We start from the raw sequence: 19,162 nt of genomic DNA, 5'->3' as shown, positions 1-19,162 counted from the left end.
CCAGCTCAATTTACAGGGAACTCAATATTGTGGAGTTTAGAGAGGTCTTATTTTTATAGAAATAAGCCAAAACATGCTTTTTTTGACGACAGATTCAAGTAGTACATCTCCCCAAACTCTTGATTAAATTTAGATAAGATTGGTTATATAGTAATTGAGGCATGCTTTTAACGTCTAATGTTGACCACCTGTCCCGGACTGCAATTCATAGGAAAGTGATGAATCACTGCACTCACTGTACTGTTAAATTGCATGTGAGATGTAAAAAACAATTTATTTGATGCGATATAGTTAGACCTAGCTATTGATGTAAGGTTACTGCAATTTGGTTACCAGCTCCATTATCTGCATTTAAGCATTACTCAGAGAGTGAAATCAGTTGACAATCAAACTGGCAGAAGCATAAGTGATTGACCTATTCTTGTAAACAAAAACAGACTTCTATAATGTATTCCCTTCAACCTGTTGCCAGCTGTGGAAATGCTATGCTGCATTAAGAATCCAATTTAATTTGAGAGGAATAAATCTGCATCACAAATATAGAAACAATATGCTACTCATCATCACAATTATTTTTCAAGAAACCAGTGTTCATTGGCACGGGATGAGGATTTTTCCCAACATGGGCTCAGACCAACTTGGCATGGTCAAATCCTTTTGTTCCTACAACTCAAGATCAATCTGAGCTCGCCATAAGATGCAACTCTTCATCCATCGAGGACATTGCACGAACTTCATCACGATCGTGCTTATACACAAAATGCAGAGGAGTATAAAATAGACAACATAGTCCAAATGGGATAACCATCATTGAAAACAGTCCCCTAGATAAAGCATATGCTTCTCTGGTTGAGCCTGTTTCTGCAATAACAGACTTCGTATTATACCCATAAATATTTTCTGCTACAATCCCAACTATGGGTGCAGCAAATGCTGAAAAAGAGCCCTCAAAGGCACGATCAAAAGCATATATCATAGTCCTATGTTTCGTAGGAACTACTTCTGCAAAAAGTGGACTATTAGCACATACTTGACACCAGCTAATTGTCAGACCCATAAACAGAAGTGTAGCTCCAAACAAGAACCAGCTCTCTGTAGCCGGGGGTATGACTAGAAGTAGAATACAGGAGAAAGGTATACCCATGAAGGCACTGAATTGTGCACACAAGATACGGCCTGAATGTGGAAAAATACTTGCCACCTGATCTGCTGCCCAGCCCCCAAAGAGTGAACCAAATGCACATCCTCCAGCAAAAATAGCCATCAGCATTGCTGCACCTTTGTTGCTAAAACCTGCACCACAAGGGTGGAACAAGAAACATACATCTGCGTTCTGAAAATCTTACTAGAAACAGCTCTATTTACAATCCTCTAGTCTTAATACAGTAGAAATAGCATCTGAGGAATCAGAAAAAACCAAGAGAGTCAATTGTATATCATATCAGAACAAACAACAGAGAAGAAAAAATTATGGTATTAATTTGCATTTATAATTCTATTTGAAAAAGATTTTTCATCTATCTAGGGAATACATCAGAATTTAACAGCAACAATCGTTGATACTAGAACAAAAGAGTTGTGTATATTATCATCCTTGGCCTATTTGCATGTGAATATGCATAGAGCCTGCATAGTGTTTGGCATGTTGCAAATCTTCAGTATGCAAGGCCATATGATAACAGAGATGTGAACAAGAAACACTAGAAAGAACTGAGGGTACTACGAAACTCAATTCCTATGTTAAAAGTTTTAACTTTTTGGTTATATTACATTTGAAGTGCACCGTATTGTAGACAGATCAATAGTAAAGTATGTATGTTTATCAGCCCTGTTACATGGTTTTGAACACTTTTCCAAACAGATAAATTCTGAACTTTGGTAAACCTTTCCACTTCTTAAACCTGCCAAACTCTCCAAAAATTGTAACTATGATCATAAAATGGGCAATTAGGAACTTTTCACTTTTGGCAGAAATCGGCTAGCTGAAAGAGGATGGAAATGCCATGAAACAATATAGTTTGCTGAACCACAACTATTGATTGATATGAAAGCTTGTTTGGATAATCAATTCAAGTGAATACCAGATGTTACCCTTTTTCACTATTGAATCTAATTACATTTTATGTGATTCAAAATTATGTTTTAGAAGATTTTTCATTTTCATGACTAGTGATTGCTCAAAAATAATCTTAGATTCTCTTCTTTGTTTTTTGCCACTGTATATACTGTATACGGTGAAATTTGGAAGATTAAATTATTGTAAAAACAACAAAGGTCCAACCACATAAAACCCTAGTTCTACAATTAAGAATCCACCATACACCAATGAAGAACCTAAAACATGCAATTCACAACAAAATAGAAAGATTATACCATTCACATGCTTGGTAGGGTTTAATCTCCATTGTTTCCTATCTCCCTTGATCTTGTTTGATATATTTGCTCTCAGATTTTGTATTGTGCACAAGAGCTCAACAAAGAGCGGATTGTGGTTGTGTAGACGTTTGATTGCTTGAAGTTGATTGATTGCTTGAAGATTGATAGACGCATTAGTTAGGGTTGTGAAAGGATGAAGGAATCCTCTTATATAGAGAACACCTTAGAAAATGGAGGGATAAGATTAAGAGGTGAAAGGATAAATGGTCGGCTAGGATTAAAGGGTGGGTAGAGGAAATAATAAAATATGAACTTGGTAGTTAGGGGCAAATTAAGAGATAAATGACAAGTGTCATGGAGGGAAAAAGCTAATGAATTAATTAAATAAATAAAAATTCATTTAATTAATAGAGGAAGTAGGATCAATTAAATAAATAAATATTTATTTAATTTAGGGAAAGGATAATTTAAATAAATAAGGTTAAGGTTAGAAGAGGATAAGTGAATTAATTAAATAAATAAAAATCTATTTAATTAATAGAATCCTTAGGATTAAATATTTATTTAATTAGGCTAGGGCAATATTAGGTGTCTACATATACTATATAATACGTCAATTAACAAAAAATAAATAAATTTTAAAAGAAAAAGAAAAAGAAACAATACGTATGAATAATAAAAATACATTGAATAGGAAGTAGGCAACACTAAGAAATGGAGTTGCAGAGCGAGGAGGGAAATGGTGGGAATGGAGATCATCTCTCCCAGAAGGATGTTTGCGATGACAAGGATCACGAAGGGATATTCACTGTGGATGTCTCAGAGGAGTCCATCATTGATAAAACCCTCTTAGAAGACCTGGCCACTATTTGCAAATTCGTTGGTCCGAAGAGGGATAGGGTTTCCATTAAAAATTGGATCAAGGTTTCCTGGAAATTCCAACATATGGTGAAATTTTTGCCTAAAGGATTTTTTGTTGTGATTTTTGCTTCCGAAGGAGACAGGGAAGCTATTTTGCAGGGTGGTCTGTGGGAAATGCAGAACTCTCCTCTATATATGCAAAAATCGGTTGCCAATTTTGATCCTTTAGTCTATGATCCGTATGATTCGGCCATTTGGATCAGACTGTATAATTTGCCCTCTGAATACTGGGTGGAAGACTGTTTGGAAAAGATCGAGAGATCTTTGGGCACAATTATTGACATCGATGGTGATCGCATCAATGGAGAATCATACCTATATGCAAGAATTAAAATTGCTGCAGTTAGGAGAATTCCTAGAATCATTCGCCTATGTGTTGATAGGAAGCATTGGCTTCAACGGGTGGAAGTTGAAGAGGAGAATTTTGTTTGTATAAGATGCCGTAGTAGGAAACATATGAAGGAGGACTATTTGCAGGGTCATGAGACTAAAAGACATTCGATTCCAAAAAGGATTAAGGATAAGGAAGATCCTCCAAAGAAAATGGCTTGTGATGATCCCAAAATGCAACAAATTGTTTCTGGGGAGATAGGAGAGACTTCTACACATTTCAACCCCTATAACCGTATTTCTCCAAGCAAGCAAATTGTTGCTCAGGAGGTTGGGGTCTCTAATACCATAGAAAATTTGGAGATCCCACAAATAGGGAACTTGAAGTGTTCTCCGAAGGTTATGGAGGTGGCCTCACCCTTGAATGCGAAGGGTGGCACTGCAACGATTAAGCCTTCTGACGGTAGCGATAAGGAAATGTCTTCTTGTGAAGAAGGAGAATGGCTTGAGGACGATGCTCTGGAGGATTAGGATGGCCTAGTCACCATTGATCCGAGAAGTATTTGTCAATCCATGGCTTTTTATCATAACAAATCTGGTAAAGGGAGAGGGAGGAAAACAAATAAACAGAAAAAGGAGGAAGAAGATTTAAGAAAGGTCTACCCACCATTAAACAATTCTTGCCAAATCCAAGGGAGCGAAGGACTCCCTTGGACAACAATGAAGTTGGTTAGTTGGAATGTGAGGGGTCTTAGTTGGAATGTCGGGGGTCTCTCCAACCCTAACAAGAGGCGTCTTATCAAACATCAAATGGAGAAATTAAGGGCCGATATTTTCTTGTTTCAAGGGACTAAGATTTCGGCGAACTTTGGGGAAGATTTTATTAAATTTTGCCGACCTTGGAGAGGTTCCTTTTGTGATGCCATAGGTTCGGCTAGCGGGCTGGCAGTTATATGGAATCCAGATTTGGTTGACATTTCTTTTCTCAAATGCTCAAAAAGTTGGATGCTGTGTAAAGCTCTTTTTAAAAAGGAAAACATTGTCTGTCATCTCTTTAATGTTTACAGCCCTATTAAAACGGAGGAAAAATTCAATACTTGGCAGGAAATCATTCAATGTGGGGTGGTAGATGAACATATCATTCTCGGGGGCGATTATAATGCTCTGTTGGACCCGACAGAGAAAAGAGGAGGCAGGCTTAAAGTTGATAAGGTGATGGTGGACTTTCAGGAATGTCAATGCGATGGAAGTCATGGATTGCTGTCCTACCAATGGTGAATTTACATGGAACAATTGTAGGGTCGGTTTCACCAACATAGCTGAGAGACTTGATCGATTTTTGGTGGGGAACGGTTGAGTTGTTGATCAAAATGTATGTGAATCCAAAAATTATTCTTGTGTCGGGTTTTGACCACTTCCCTGTTTCCTTAGAGATTAATTTTTGAGAGCCACCTAGGAAAGGATATTTTAAATTTTCCAACATGTGGTGGAGAGATCCACACTAAGAGAATTTGTTGTGCTCATGGTGGTCTGAGAGCAATATCTATGCAGGAACGATTTCATATTGTTTTATGAAAAGACTCCAATTCATAAAACAAAAACTGATTGAATGGAACACTACTCATTTCAAAAACATCTTTGTAGAAAAGGTAATGATTGAATCTGAATTAGAGGCATTGAACGCAAGAGTCATTCAAATGGGTATGTTTGTGGAGGATTTTCAAAAAGAGAAAGAGTTGAAAGAAATTCACTCTGAACTCCTTGCCAAAGAAGTATATTGGAGGGAGAAGGCCAGGGAGAATTGGTTGGTTGATGTTGATCTCAATACCAAGTTCTTTCATGACTCAGTTAAGAGCAGAAGGGAAAGGAATAGGATTAGTGAGATTCAGGGTTAAGATGGTTCTATTATTAATGATCCACTACTGATTGAAGGGGAGGCGGTTGATCACTTCAGGCAGATTCTTGATGGAAAGTTTGCTAATGATGCTATAGTGGTATCCAATATTTGGACTGCATTCCTAGATGTGTCTCCGATGAGGATAACAAAATGCTTAAAGAACCCTTCTCTTTAGAAGAATTGAGGGTGGCTACTTTTCAACTCCATCCAGATAAGACCCCAAGGCTCGATGATTTTACGGCTAAGTTTTGTCAAAAATATTGGGACTGCATTCCTAGATGTGTCTCCGATGAGGATAACAAAATGCTTAAAGAACCCTTCTCTTTAGAAGAATTGAGGATGGCTACTTTTCAACTCCATCCAGATAAGACCCCAGGGCTCGATGATTTTACAACTAAGTTTTATCAAAAATATTGGAACTTCATTGGGGAGGATGTTTGGAAGGTGGCAAAGGACTTTAGAAAAAAGAAGAGATTTGTTAGAGATTTAAACAATACCATTATTGCGCCCATTCCAAAGAATAAGGATTGTAAAAATTTTGGGGACTACAGACCTATTTCTCTCTGCAATTCGATTTATAAAATTATCACTAAGGCTCTGGCCAACACACTCAAGAAGGTCCTTGCTAGAGTTCTTTCGGAAGCACAAAATGGATTTGTTCCGAGCCGAGAGATTATTGAAAGTATTAATATTGCTAATGAAATAGTCCACTCCATTAACAAGGAAAAATTGAAAGGTATGTTGGTTAAGCTTGATATCAGTAAAGCTTTTGATAAGGTCAACTGGGGCTTCTTGTTGAATGTCTTGAGGAAATTTGGATTCGATGAAGACTAGGTTTGTATGATTAAACATTGTATCTCCTCTCCTCATTTTTCATTTTTGGTCAATGGCTCTTTATGTAGTTTTTTTAAGCTTCTAACGGTTTCCGCCAAGGAGATCCGATTTCCCCTTTTCTTTTTGTGGTCATGTCAGATTCACTGAGCATATATATCAACAACCTTAGAGATTCGGGAAGTTGGAAGGGTATACAAGTGGCAAACGATATCAAAGTGACTCATTCTCAGTTTGTCGATGATACAATATTATATGGTGAAGCATCTTCTCGGGAGGTGAAAGTCATCAAGTTTGCTCTTGATGTCTATTCGGCAACATTGGGACAATGTTGCAATATGGATAAATCAGAGATATTCATTTTTAATGTCAGCCCAATCGTTCACAAAAACATTGCTTCCATTCTAGACTTCCTGTTGGCACATCTCCCGGTCAAATATTTGGGGGGCCCCCTTATTTCTAGTAAATGCAATACTTCTAACTGGGAGGATACGATAGGCAATTGTAAGAACAAAATCTATCTTTGGAAGCATAGATGGCTTACACTTGCTAGCAGATTAGTTCTTATGAAGGCTATTTTGGCAGCTATTCCAATATACATCATGTCATGTTTTAAAATTCCTGTTAAAGCATCTCGATTGCTGGAAGGTATCATGAAACGCTTCTTGTGGGAAAGCTCGAAGGAAGTTAGGAAAATCCCTCTCATTGGCTGGGATGTTACTTGTACCCCAAAGGAAGTGGGAGGTGCTAGCTTGAGAAGCATTCATAAACATAACTCTGCTCTAGGCGCAAAACTGATTTGGAAAATTTTTAAGGAGCCCCAAAAGCTATGGGTGAAGATAATTAGATCAAAGTATTTGGATGAGGACTCAGTGAGAGTTTTGATGCAAGCTAATGCTATAGGTGGATCTTCTATCTAGAGTTTTATGTGGAGCAGTAGATTTGTAATTTCTAATCATGTTACCTGGAGAATTGATAACGGGAGGAGAGCAAAATTCTAGACTGATTCCTAGAATGGGGAAGTGGAATTGGTGAAGTTGGTTAGTTCAGAATGGATCCAGGACATCATTGGCGTTATTGGGGAAACAGTGGCAGATTATGTGTGCACAAGGGGCTTTCTTTTCATGGATTAACTTGAATGGTTTTTCCATTCTTGGTCAGGATAGGACATTGCTACAGAACGTATTGGATGGCAGAAAGATTATCTTATCTAAGTAGGAAGATGTGGTTGTCTGGAGTGGATCTAAATCGGGAGATTATTCGGTGAGGCTGGAGTATCATGTCCAATCCATCATTGGTCCTTCAGATTGACCTAGGAAGTTATGCTGGCATGCTAGCATTCTCCCTAAGGCAGGAGCTTTCCTATAGACAGCTCTTCATAGTCGCATACTGACAGGAGATCGCTTGAAGAAGTTGGGCTTCCAGGGCCCTAGTATTTGTAGGTTGTGTTTTAAGTTTTTAACAACTATGAGTGGGTTGATCATATTCTCCTTGATTGTCAATATGCCAGGGAAGTATGGGATCGGTTGTTTGCTTCTCTTGGTTGGCGTGGGGTTAGACAGTGTAAGTTTTTTCAATTCCTCCCAGGGTGGCCAGTTAAGGGAGCTAAAAATGTTTGGAGTAACATTTGGATTTTGGCCCCATCAATGATTTCGTGGCACATCTGGAAAGAAAGAAACAGGAGAATCTTTTACGACAAGTCTCTCTCGGTTGAGGAGTTAACTATAAAGATTGAGGAGGCGATCTATGAAATTGCTAATTCAAATCAGAGAAATAAAAAAAGTAGTTATTTTTCCCAATGGGATGCTGATATACAAAAGAGATGGAGCCGCTTGAAAGTCCCTTCCCAATTGGCTCCAAATGGGGGAAAGAACAAAGAAAAAGTAAGGTGGAAAGCACTTGAGGTTGGGAGATTGAAAATGAACTTCGATGGGGCGGCAAAAGGCAACCCAGGGGTGAGCTGGGGTAGGATGTGTATTTTGAAATGACAAAGGGAAGTGTGTTTGGGTGTTGGCAAGGAAGGCAGGCATTGCTATGAATAATGAAGTGGAATTCGAGGCATTGGCCAAAGGTCTAGAGTTTTGCAATAAAAAAGGCATCAAACAAATTGACGTAGAAGGAGATTCCTTGATTTGTATTAATGTTGTTAGTAAAGAAGATACGTTGAACTGGAAACTAAAGAAATGGTTGAATGTTATCTTAGATCTAGCTAGACAATTGGAGAGTGTATCCTTTTTTCACGTGTACAGAGAGGCAAATCAGTCGGCGGATAGGGTGGCAAACTTGGGGATTGAATTGGACAAGGAAGGAATTATTTGGTCAGAGGAGGACATGCTGACGGATCTTAAGGAGATAGCAAAACAGGATGTTGACATTGATTGAATCAAGGAGAGGACGAATAGTATAGGGTCTCTTGAGTAACCCGTGGTCTTTGCTATCAAAGAAAATCTATCTAGTGAGATTTGATTCCTTTTTCGCAGTTGGTCAGGAGATTGGATTCAAAATTTGGATTATCCCTAACATTTTTTGGGATTAGGCTGGTTTCCAGATCCTTTTGTGTCTATTTTAAGGAACCATTGTTTGGTCTTTTTTGATTGGACTGGAACTTGCATTCGGAGGATGGCTAGTAGAATTAGTTTTGGGGTTGTTTGTCTGTGTGGGTTGGAGGAGGCTAATGCTCAGCTGAGGAGGGTGTTTTCAGTGGAAAATGACTCAATGTTGCAGGCGATTAAGAATGTTCTGAGGGAGGACTTTATTACAGCAGGGCATGTTCATGATGGCGCAGTTCTGGAGAGGTTTTTCATAATGGTGGTTCAGGCAACCGGGAAGATCTATAAGGCTGTGCAACTGGCAGACACTTTCTTGCAAGAAAGATATAAGGAAGGGATGAGGGCTGAGATTCAATCGATTCAACCCCAGCCTAAGGAAGGCTTTATTGCGGATATCTTTGATGCAGAAGCGGTTGGCAGGAAACAAAAGGTGGCTGAGGCTCTAGGTTTGTATAGGGTAGGTTTGGAGCAAAACATGACTGTGTCCTTTGCTAACTTTGTTGGTAACCATGGGAACTTGTTCTCTGCCTCTCAGGTTGAGAGGGTGAATGTGCATAGCGAAGGGCTGTTGTATTTTGCAAACTGGATGTAATCTATTCTGCTATGATCAATATGAAGGGATCTACCCCCTATGGTAGAAGCTTACCTTTACGAAAAAAATAATATTAATAATAAAATAATACATCAATTAATATATTTCTGTGAGAGTTGCAAAATGCAGGCAGTAGAACAATTTAAGTTTTTCTCGGGTTCCTTTATGGAATAAGAAAATAAAAATTCCACGGTCTTGCTTCCCAGGAATCAACAAAGCCCAAATCATATAAGGCATCTTTTTTCTTTCTTACTTTTTCTGTGGACCTCATAACATGTATGTAATGTTCATGAATCATAGATTGGATCTTGCACATTGAATTCTTAACTGAGATAAAAAAAGATAAATTATCTCTATGATTACCTTCACTAAGATAACTCTAAATTACAAGCTTGAGATTGGAGTGCAATATCGACAAATGAAATGTATAATGCTCAGATACAAGGAAGCAACATGCAAGATTTTCAACTTTTTAACTATTCCAAATAATAGAAACACATGAATCTTGTTTCTCTTTAACTCACCTATCAATTCGAACCACATGGTAAAAAATACCATTGCCGTCCATGGAAATGAACCTACAATTCCTTGCAACACTATGATCTGAAAAGTTTTTACTTTGACTACAGCCCTCATAGCCATCCAAGAATCTTTCCAAATGCTAGGTGAAACAACACCATCCTTTTGATCAAATAAATCCCTGCCAAAAACAATTCAAAACCCCTTGTTAAGCATCTACTTCCAGTTGCTGGTCTAACAAAGGCACAATACCTATAAAACAAATTTGCAAATTAAAGCGCATGGTAAAGAGCTTCCAAGTCACTTGTTTCTGCTATTGACTCAGAACTTCTAACTCCAGCTTCAAAATTGTCACTCACTCCTGAGCCCTTAGAAGTGTAGGATTGGAAAGCTACAAGTACATGAATTGTAATTATGTTTAACTCTAATATCCACTTTCTAGTAATCTAAGTGTTTTCTTTACATGTCTTCCATAGAGAAACAAAACACCCACGGAAAATCTTGGAGTCAAAAAGCTTCATAATGTAGAGTAGTGTTGCAATATAAAATATAAAAGTGGAAGAAAGTGACTCATAATTGTGAGAATAATCAAATAACAGAGAATACAACAGCTACAAGCTTCTCAAATAGATTGAAAGTTGGACAAACCAACCATAGTGCAATTCCAAGTTAGAATTTACAGTGATTTATTGGACTAAATTACTCTCCTAGAGATGCAAGGAACATAAAATGGGGAAGAAAGTGACTCAATTGGTGAATATAACAGTTGCAGGCTACCTAAACAGACAGAATGTTGGGAAAGTCATCCTTTTGATAAGTGCGATATCAAGACAAAGAATAAGCCATGCACAATAACAAATCTGCACAATATAAACATATAAGAGTCACATGCTTTCCCATGAGAAGAAATTGCCGTAGAATAATAGAAAAGATTGGCACACTGTAAAAGACTATCTTTAGAAGCTGAAGAAGACAAAGTTTAGAAGTTCTGTCACTTGCTCCATGGTGCAGCAATAAATTTGGTCAGGTTAACCCATATTTGCATTAATCCTCTATAAATCCCTAGAACTAGTAATCTCCCCCACTACAAACTCCTAGAAGGCTGCTCACACCCCTTGACTTTAAATACTAATCCTCTTGGCAAAGATTTATAAAGGATCTGAAATGGATCCCTTTTGATAGGTAGTATTGTGACCTATTCACACATCACCCCATTCCAAATGGGGACCCCTTGCATTTTTGTCCACTTGCTCTTTTGGTTGTGAGATTTTTGGTAGTCTGGCAGCAATTTCCTCAATTCCCTCAAGTCCCCAAACGTTTTGGTAAAGTTTGGCCAAGTCTGGAAGCAATCATTGTCTATTTTAGGGTTTCTCTCCTACGGACTTAGAAAAGAAGTCAATAACCATGGGCATAGTGAAATTTTGGCTAAGTGTAGAAAAGAGAATCCTTCAAAGGGCCTCCCAGTGTAATTTGAGCGTTTTCTAAGAACTTACTATTATTAGTAAGTTTCATTGTGGCCCCGATTGGCCTAATTTTGAGTTTGGAGTCTAGACAAACTTACTATTTTTAGCAGTGTCTATTTTTAGTAAGTTTCACTGTGTCCACGTTTGCCCTAATTTTGTGTTTGGAAGAACTTGCTATTTTTAGTAAGTCTATTTTTAGAAGATCTATCCTTGGCAATAGGCGAAGCACTGACTGTAGAAAGATCATGAGCATCCAGTTCTAAATCCGGAAAAGCAAATGAGCAAGCAGGTGATCAAATTTTAGCTAAGTTTGGAAATCCTCCTTTGAAGCACAAGCACAACGAAATCTATTCTTGGGTGCAAATCCCAAGACAAGGAGGAATTATCCTTTTGTGCAAGAATCCTTCTCCAAGCTCCAGATGCGCCCAAACTAACTCCTTGGATGCAAATCCCAAGGAGAGGAGGAATTTTCCTCTTGTTCAAAAATCCTTCTCTGCTCCTCAAATACGCCAAAGATCTCTCCTTGGGCGCAAATCCCAAGGCAGGTAGGAATTGTCCTTGAGTTCAAAAATCCTTCTCTGCTCCTCAAATGTGCCAAGAACCTCTACATGGGCACAAATTCCAAGGAGAGGAGGAATGTTCCTTCTATCAAAAAATCCTCCTCCAGCTCTCAAATGAGACCAAGTGATGGAAATGGCAAAAAAATGGCTAGTATAGAGAAAATCTTCCTCCAAGCTTAATGTGCACCCAAGCATTTCTCAGATATGGAAGCTCAAGAATTTTACTAAGGCATTCAAAATTCCTCCACCTCCAATATGTGCCCAACTTCAAGAGTCTACAAAACGAGCAAATGTTACTAAATGTTTGAAAATCCTTCTGGTTATCTCATATGCGCCCTAGCAAGAGGAATCTTCCACCAAAGTAGAATTGGCACTAACACTAAAAAAACCTCCTTCCTATCTAGTATGCGCCCAAGATAGAAACATGAAAGAGTAGGTTTGGAATGGAATATTCTTCACTAATGGGGCGTAACTCAAGACATAATGGAAGTTCTTATTTTTGAAGCCAAGTATGACAAGCAGGATCCACTGGAAGGATAAGTCGTCTCCCCCTCACAATGGAAACACGAAATGTGTTTGGGAAAGAATTAATGCAATTGCTAAATTTATCCTAGTACAAACTCAGCAACTTGATGGGTGAATTTCCTATTTAAACAAGACATGAGAGTTCATTATTCACAATGCATTTTGGAGAATTTAAGTCAAAAGCAAGGCATGAAAAGTAGCTAGAGAGTTTTTTCTTCATCTGGGAGTTCTAATCTTAGGAGGTTTTATTTATTCTGTTTGGAACACGCAGCATGGAATTCTTCCCTTGGTACATTTTAAGATTTGCTTAGCAAGAATTTAATGTTAGTTATTTTGTTTTGCAAGAAATTAAATGGCAGAGTCAAGCAAGGTGGCAAGCACTTCCAGGCAAAGGCAAATAAAAAATGAACAGAAAGGATTCCTCCCGAGTAAAAGATCATTTCAAAATGGAGGGAAGTTAGTGACACCAACTTGGGAATGTTCGAGTTGGAAGAATTCAAGAAAAGAATATTTGGTCACAATGGACATCCTCAGTCAATTATAACCAAGAAGATAGCTAGAAGTGGCATTGTGGCGGCAGCCGGTTTCCCTCCTACCATCCAATGCCCGAAGCTGATCATCAAATGTGCAAAACACTACAACTCCGAGAGGAGCAATTGTGGCTCCTGATGACAGACTCCTAGCAAATCTCGCAGTTGAGGCAATTGTTGAGGCTTTTGGAATCCCCACGTGTCAAGCCATGGTATACAAGACAAAGGAAAGGGCGACCATGCTCTATGACTTCGGAGTGGATGGATGCACAGGAATCATCAACAAAAAGTGGATGCAAAAGCCAAAGCCTCACCATTCCAAAATGTCCAAGCAGCTCACTAGCATGGACTTCAAGCAAGAGTACAGTGACGTCATCCTGATGATGAGTTGGATCATGGGATGTCCACAAGCCTTCATCTTCAAGCCATGGATGTTTTACTTCATTGAGGAAGTATGGATGCAATCAAGATGGCAGATTGGGCAAGGATAGTTAGCAACAACCTGGACGAACAACTGAAGAATCTGATGCATTCCCGATCCTTCTACATGAGCTCATACATTGTTTATATGCTAGCAAGAATGGCCAAATTCAACGGATTGTTCAGTAAAGGACCCATGGGATGCGGTCCAAGATAGCTCAAAGTCCACAAGTGCTATCCTTAGTTGCACCTATACAGCACTACTTATTTCAAGAAAGAAAATGACGCCTTCACCATGCACATTGTCCGGTCTCTATATGGAGGCATTCACTTAAGGCTGTCACAAGAAGCAAGGAAATTGATTAAAAAGTTTGGAGCATGATTCATTCAGTTTCCAAAATTCACCTACAACTAGGTCCAAGGATGCTCTTCCTATCCCTATAGGCTCCCGAGATACCCAAAGGATAAAATGGTACTGCTTGAGGCAACAAGGCAACTGACTACCTACGACAAGATTCAGAAAAAGAAGAAAGGTGGACTTGAGTTCTCGATTGTCATCGGAGATTATAATGAATTGTGCCCATCATTAGTAGCAACAGAGAAGTCAACAAAGGAACTACAATTCTACCACCTCACAGCCCACATTGCAAGATCAGATTTTGATCCGTACAACAAGATAAGGCACAAGCATAAGATATAGCTAGAAGATAATTGGGCTAACACCAAGGATGATTATGAGGTTAGGAAAAGAATGTTTTCCAGGTTGCCTCTTAGGATGATAAAGATATGAGAAATCATCCAAGTGCCAAATCAAGTAGAAGAGGATGTGAACAATAATGTTGACCCTGATTATAAGAAGGAAAAGGATAAGCCAATCCAAGCACCTAATTGGTCAGAGCCAAAGATTGTTGATCTGCATATCCTAAACCGGCCAATTACAAAATTTACAAGATTGTGGATTGAGCGTCACATCAACAAGTTGAAAGCAAAGAATGAAATATCCCTAGCCAATTTTTTTTTGAAATTTTTGATCAACTTAATTACAACAACTATATGAGTGATCAATTAGTTCTGAGAAAAGAGTATTTGATTTGCTGAAACAACTCTAACCAGAATGGCACCGTGTGGATGAGCATTGGTCAGAGGATCTTAGTTGCTTATGAAAAGAACTCTAACCAGTATGGCGCCGGTATGGCGAGCATTGGTCAGAGGATCTTAAAACAGATGCTTATGCAGAAAACTCTAACCAGCATGGCGCCGAGATGGCGAGCATTGGTCAGAGGATCCCCTATTCTAAAACTGGAATGGGAACTCTACGCCAAGTATGTGCTACCCACTCCAAACGGACAGGGGCGACCATATGACGGAGTGAAAACTAAAATGCTTGATTGATTAGTAATGCAGAAACTGAAAACACTCAACACCCGGAATGTGCTTTCCGACCCAAGAAGGGAGAGTAGCTACCATAGGGTGGAGGATTAACTTATTACAACAACTTAAATGAGTTTGAGAACTACAACTAGAAATGAAGCATGATACCAAGACTGCCAGTACTACTGTCAGCCTTTACAAAGAGTGGATTCTTCTTGTTCAAATCTTGTAGAATTTATAAGGGATCACATTACATTATGGAGAGCCATTATGAACTTAAGTGGCAATACAAAATCCAATAGCTTCAAAGATCAATATACTGGATCTTCCGATTCCTGTTACAAATCTGCACATTAAATTCATAAACAGCAGTCTATAGGACTACTTCACATGCTCATATTCTTCTCATATAACCTCCAAATGACCAGAAATCAGATGCAATAACCCTTATTAATGAAGATGCTTAAGACAAGACAAAGAAACCAACCCAAAAACCATGCATACAACCTGCACTAATTCCAATGCACTCCCAAATGGTACGGTATAGCAGAAAGGTACGATTTGCTCTCAAAAATTAATGCAAGCTTCTAAAATGCTACAAACTTAGGAAATGCAACGCCTAGGACAAACAAATGCAATGGGCTGATACCCAGAATGATATTTTTGGTGTTTTCTGTTTTATGAATGAAAACATGCAGTCGCGGATTCCTGGATGCAGAAGACTGAATACACTACAATGCTTAAATGATTAATAATGCAATATTCTGAAGATAAACTACTATCAAATGCAATACATAGAGATTAAATCACCACTAGTTGTTGTCTTTCAAACAAGAAGCGATGCCTGTGCTAGAAGGCCTTCATTCCTTGAAGCAAATCCCAGAGCCAGACGGCAGCCAGACAAAATTCTGCAAAAAGATACCTCCATGATGCACAAGACTCCAATATATAGATTCCTTGAACTCCACGAAACCCTAAATGCAACTTCCTCAAACCCTAATCTCACCTTCAACATGGCGTCCCATCTTTCCTAGCGCAAAAGTCAAGGTATTTAATAAAGTCTTCACCTTGGTAAGTCACGCCTTGGTTTTGACTTTGGCTTAGGACAAAAAAATATTAAATCTACTCCATGGGAGCGCCACCCTTAGAAACCCCCTTTTAAGTTGTCATTAAGTCATTTGACTAGGCCAAGGGGTAAAATAACATTATAATTATAATGTTATTTAAAATTGCAATTACTTGACTTCTCCACCTTGCATTCTGGAGCTCGAATCTGTCTACGCCCTTTTGAGTCGACTGAACAAGAAAAGGAGATTGTCTGATGTCACCTGATACTGCCAAAAATAGAACTTACTAAAAATAGTAAATTCTAAGAATTGCCTCGAAAGCAGAAATGAATATACTGTTGCGAAGCTCTCTGAGCAACCAGAAAGAAGCCGCCAAGGAAAACACCCAACATGAACAAAGTCCTCCTCAAAAATAGGAAACCCTAATTATACCTTCCGACTGGCCTCCGAGTTTCCAAACAAAAGACCAACGGTCGCAGAGAAAATCAGGTCCAAGAAGGGGACATTACAGTCCGCCCTCCCCAAGATTGCTTGTCCCCAAGCAATCGCAACCCAGGATGCTGCAATATCTCATCACTTTCCCAAGTTGCATCCTCCAAAGGCAGGTTCTTCCACTTCACTAAATATTCTCTGATGGTTCTTTTCCTCAAAGACCGTTCTCTGAAATCAAGTATTTCCTCGGGAATTAGAACCAATTGTCCCTCTTCATCCAGGGGGGGTAATTGTGACGAAGGTACCACATTATGTCCAAGAGCCTTCTTGAGACGAGATACATGGAAGACATTATGGACTCTACTATTAGAAGGTAGCTCCAATTCATAAGCTACTGCCCCAATCTTTCTGATGACCTTGAATGGCCCATAGAAGCGAGGTTTGAGCTTCTCAGCTCCATTTTTTTTGAGAGAAGACTGTCTATAAGGCTGCAATCGCAGATAGACCATATCCCCAACTTCGAATGAGCGCTCACTACGCCTCTGATCAGCATACAACTTCTGCTGATTTTGGGCAATCTGCAAATTTTCTTTCAAAGATTTCATTATGTCTTGATTTTTCTGCAACATATCCTTGGCTAAGGGTGCTTTGCTATCACCAAAAACCAAATCAGCAAAACTAGGAGCTTCATACCCATAAAGTGCCAAGAAAGGAGACATCTTTATCGACATATGGAACGAGGAATTGTAGCAGTACTCCCCTAGGTGCAGCCACTTGACCCATGCTCTTTGCTGTTCTGACACATAATTTCTTAAGTAGCCTTCCAACCACTTGTTCACTACTTCAGTCTGACCATCTGTTTGGGGGTGATAACTAGTGCTTGGAGTGAGCACAGTACCACTCATTCTGAAAACTTCTTGCCAAAAAGTACTTAAGAACTTGCTGTCCCTATCACTTACAATGTTTTTGGGTACCCCATGCAGCCTAAACACTTCCCGAAAGAACAGGTCTGCAACTTGTGCTGCAGAAAAAGTACTGGTAATGGCGAAGAAATGAGCAAATTTGGTAAGCCTATCCACCACTACATAAATACAGTCCTTCCCTTGGGATTTGGGCAACCCGGTGATGAAATCCATCGAGATACTTTCCCATTTTTGATTAGGAATGGGGAGGGGTTGCAGCAACCCGGCAGGTAAAGTATTCTCATTCTTATTTACTTGACAAACAGGACATTCCTGGATGTAGCGTTGTACTTCGCCCTTCAACCCTTTCCAAGAAAACCTTTCTCGGATCTGCCTATATGTCTTGAAAAACCCTTGGTGACCAGCAACCGGAATATCATGAAAAGTCAGAAGAATCTTCTTCTTCAATTTAGAATCAGACACCAAAAAGATCCTTCCCTTGTAATGGATCAATCCCTCAACCACCCGATACTTCTCATCATGGAAGGTACCTTCTAAAATGCTGGTTGCAAACTGATTTTTGGCATAATCAGCAAGCAACATGTCTCTCCAATCTGCAGTAAGCTCACACAATGAGCTAAGATGAGGCCGTCGGGAGAGAGCATCGGCCACGACATTATTTTTCCCTTTGACATATTCAATGTCAAAGTCGTAAGCTTGCAGCTTACTCACCCATTTCTGTTGCCTCTCATTTAAATCCTTCTGGTGCATAAAATGCTTGAGGCTATTGTGGTCTGTTTTTACCACGAACTTGTTTCCCACCAAGTACTGCCTGAACTTGGCTAATGCATGCATAATGGCAAGCATTTCTTTGTCATAAATTGAATAGGATCTCTCCACACCCCTCAATTTTCTGCTCTCAAACACGATAGGGTGTTTGTCTTGCATCAGGACAGCGCCAACTCCCTCACCTGATGCGTCACACTGCAACTCAAATGGTTTGGAAAAGTCTGGAATGGCTAGAACTGGACACGAGCTCATGATTTTCTTAAATTTATCAAACACCTCTTGAGCTCTTTCGGACCAAACAAAGGCCCCCTTTTTGGTGAGATCAGTAAGGGGAGCTGCATTTTGTGAATACCCCTTAACAAACCTCCGGTAAAACCCACACAGACCTAAAAACCCTTTCAATTGAGTTAAATTCTCAGGGGGTGGCCAATCCATGACTGCTTTTATCTTTTCCGGGTCCACCTTCACTCCTCCAGCACTGATTATGTGACCCAGGTACAATAACTCCTCCATTCCAAATTCACATTTGGAAGCTTTAGCGAACAAACTCTCAGACTCCAAGATATTAAGCACTCCTTCCAAGTGCTTGAGATGATCATCCCAAGTCTTGCTGTAAATCAGAATATCATCAAAAAATATCAATACAAATTTCCTTAGCTGATTCTGAAAAACACGGTTCATGCAAGACTGAAAGGTGGCTGGAGCATTAGTCAACCCAAAGGGCATGACTAGGAATTCAAAATGACCATAGTGGCATCTGAAAGCTGTCTTTTCAACGTCAGACCCCCTCATCCGAATCTGATGGTAGCCCGACCTCAGATCGATCTTCGAGAAGAACTTGGCCCCATGTAACTCATCAATAAGTTCATCAATTCTGGGAATGGGGTATCTATTTTTGATGGTGCTTTGATTCAAAGCACGATAGTCCACGCACATGCGCATGGTCCCATCCTTCTTCTTCACCAAAACCACTGCAGAAGCGAAGGGACTCTTGCTTGGGCGAATGAAACCCATCTCCAAGAGTTCTTGAATATTCCTCTCTATTTCATCTTTCTGCCTCTTCGGATACCGATATGGAGTTGTGATCA

The 19,162-nt window shown here is 39.3% G+C and overlaps 1 protein-coding gene across 2 annotated transcripts in view; it reads right to left on the bottom strand.

Moving 5' to 3' along the window:
* Positions 1–465: 465 nt before the first annotated feature.
* The window catches only part of LOC131046862 (uncharacterized), a 118,536-nt gene continuing 99,839 nt past the window's right edge, over positions 466–19,162 (bottom strand). For both annotated transcript variants that reach the window (XM_057980655.2, XM_057980656.2), the window contains 2 exons: positions 10,021–10,196; positions 466–1,293 (listed from right to left, as the gene is read on the bottom strand). In XM_057980655.2, coding sequence (XP_057836638.2) covers positions 677–1,293; positions 10,021–10,196 — 793 coding nt within the window. In that variant the 3' untranslated portion in view covers positions 466–676. The remainder of the gene's footprint in view (positions 1,294–10,020; positions 10,197–19,162) is intronic.

This window comes from Cryptomeria japonica, chromosome 4 (assembly GCF_030272615.1).
Source record: "Cryptomeria japonica chromosome 4, Sugi_1.0, whole genome shotgun sequence".
Lineage (NCBI taxonomy): Eukaryota > Viridiplantae > Streptophyta > Pinopsida > Cupressales > Cupressaceae > Cryptomeria > Cryptomeria japonica.
The sequence above is the reverse complement of the archived record's forward strand: the minus strand, read 5'-3'. Positions and strand labels throughout refer to the sequence as shown.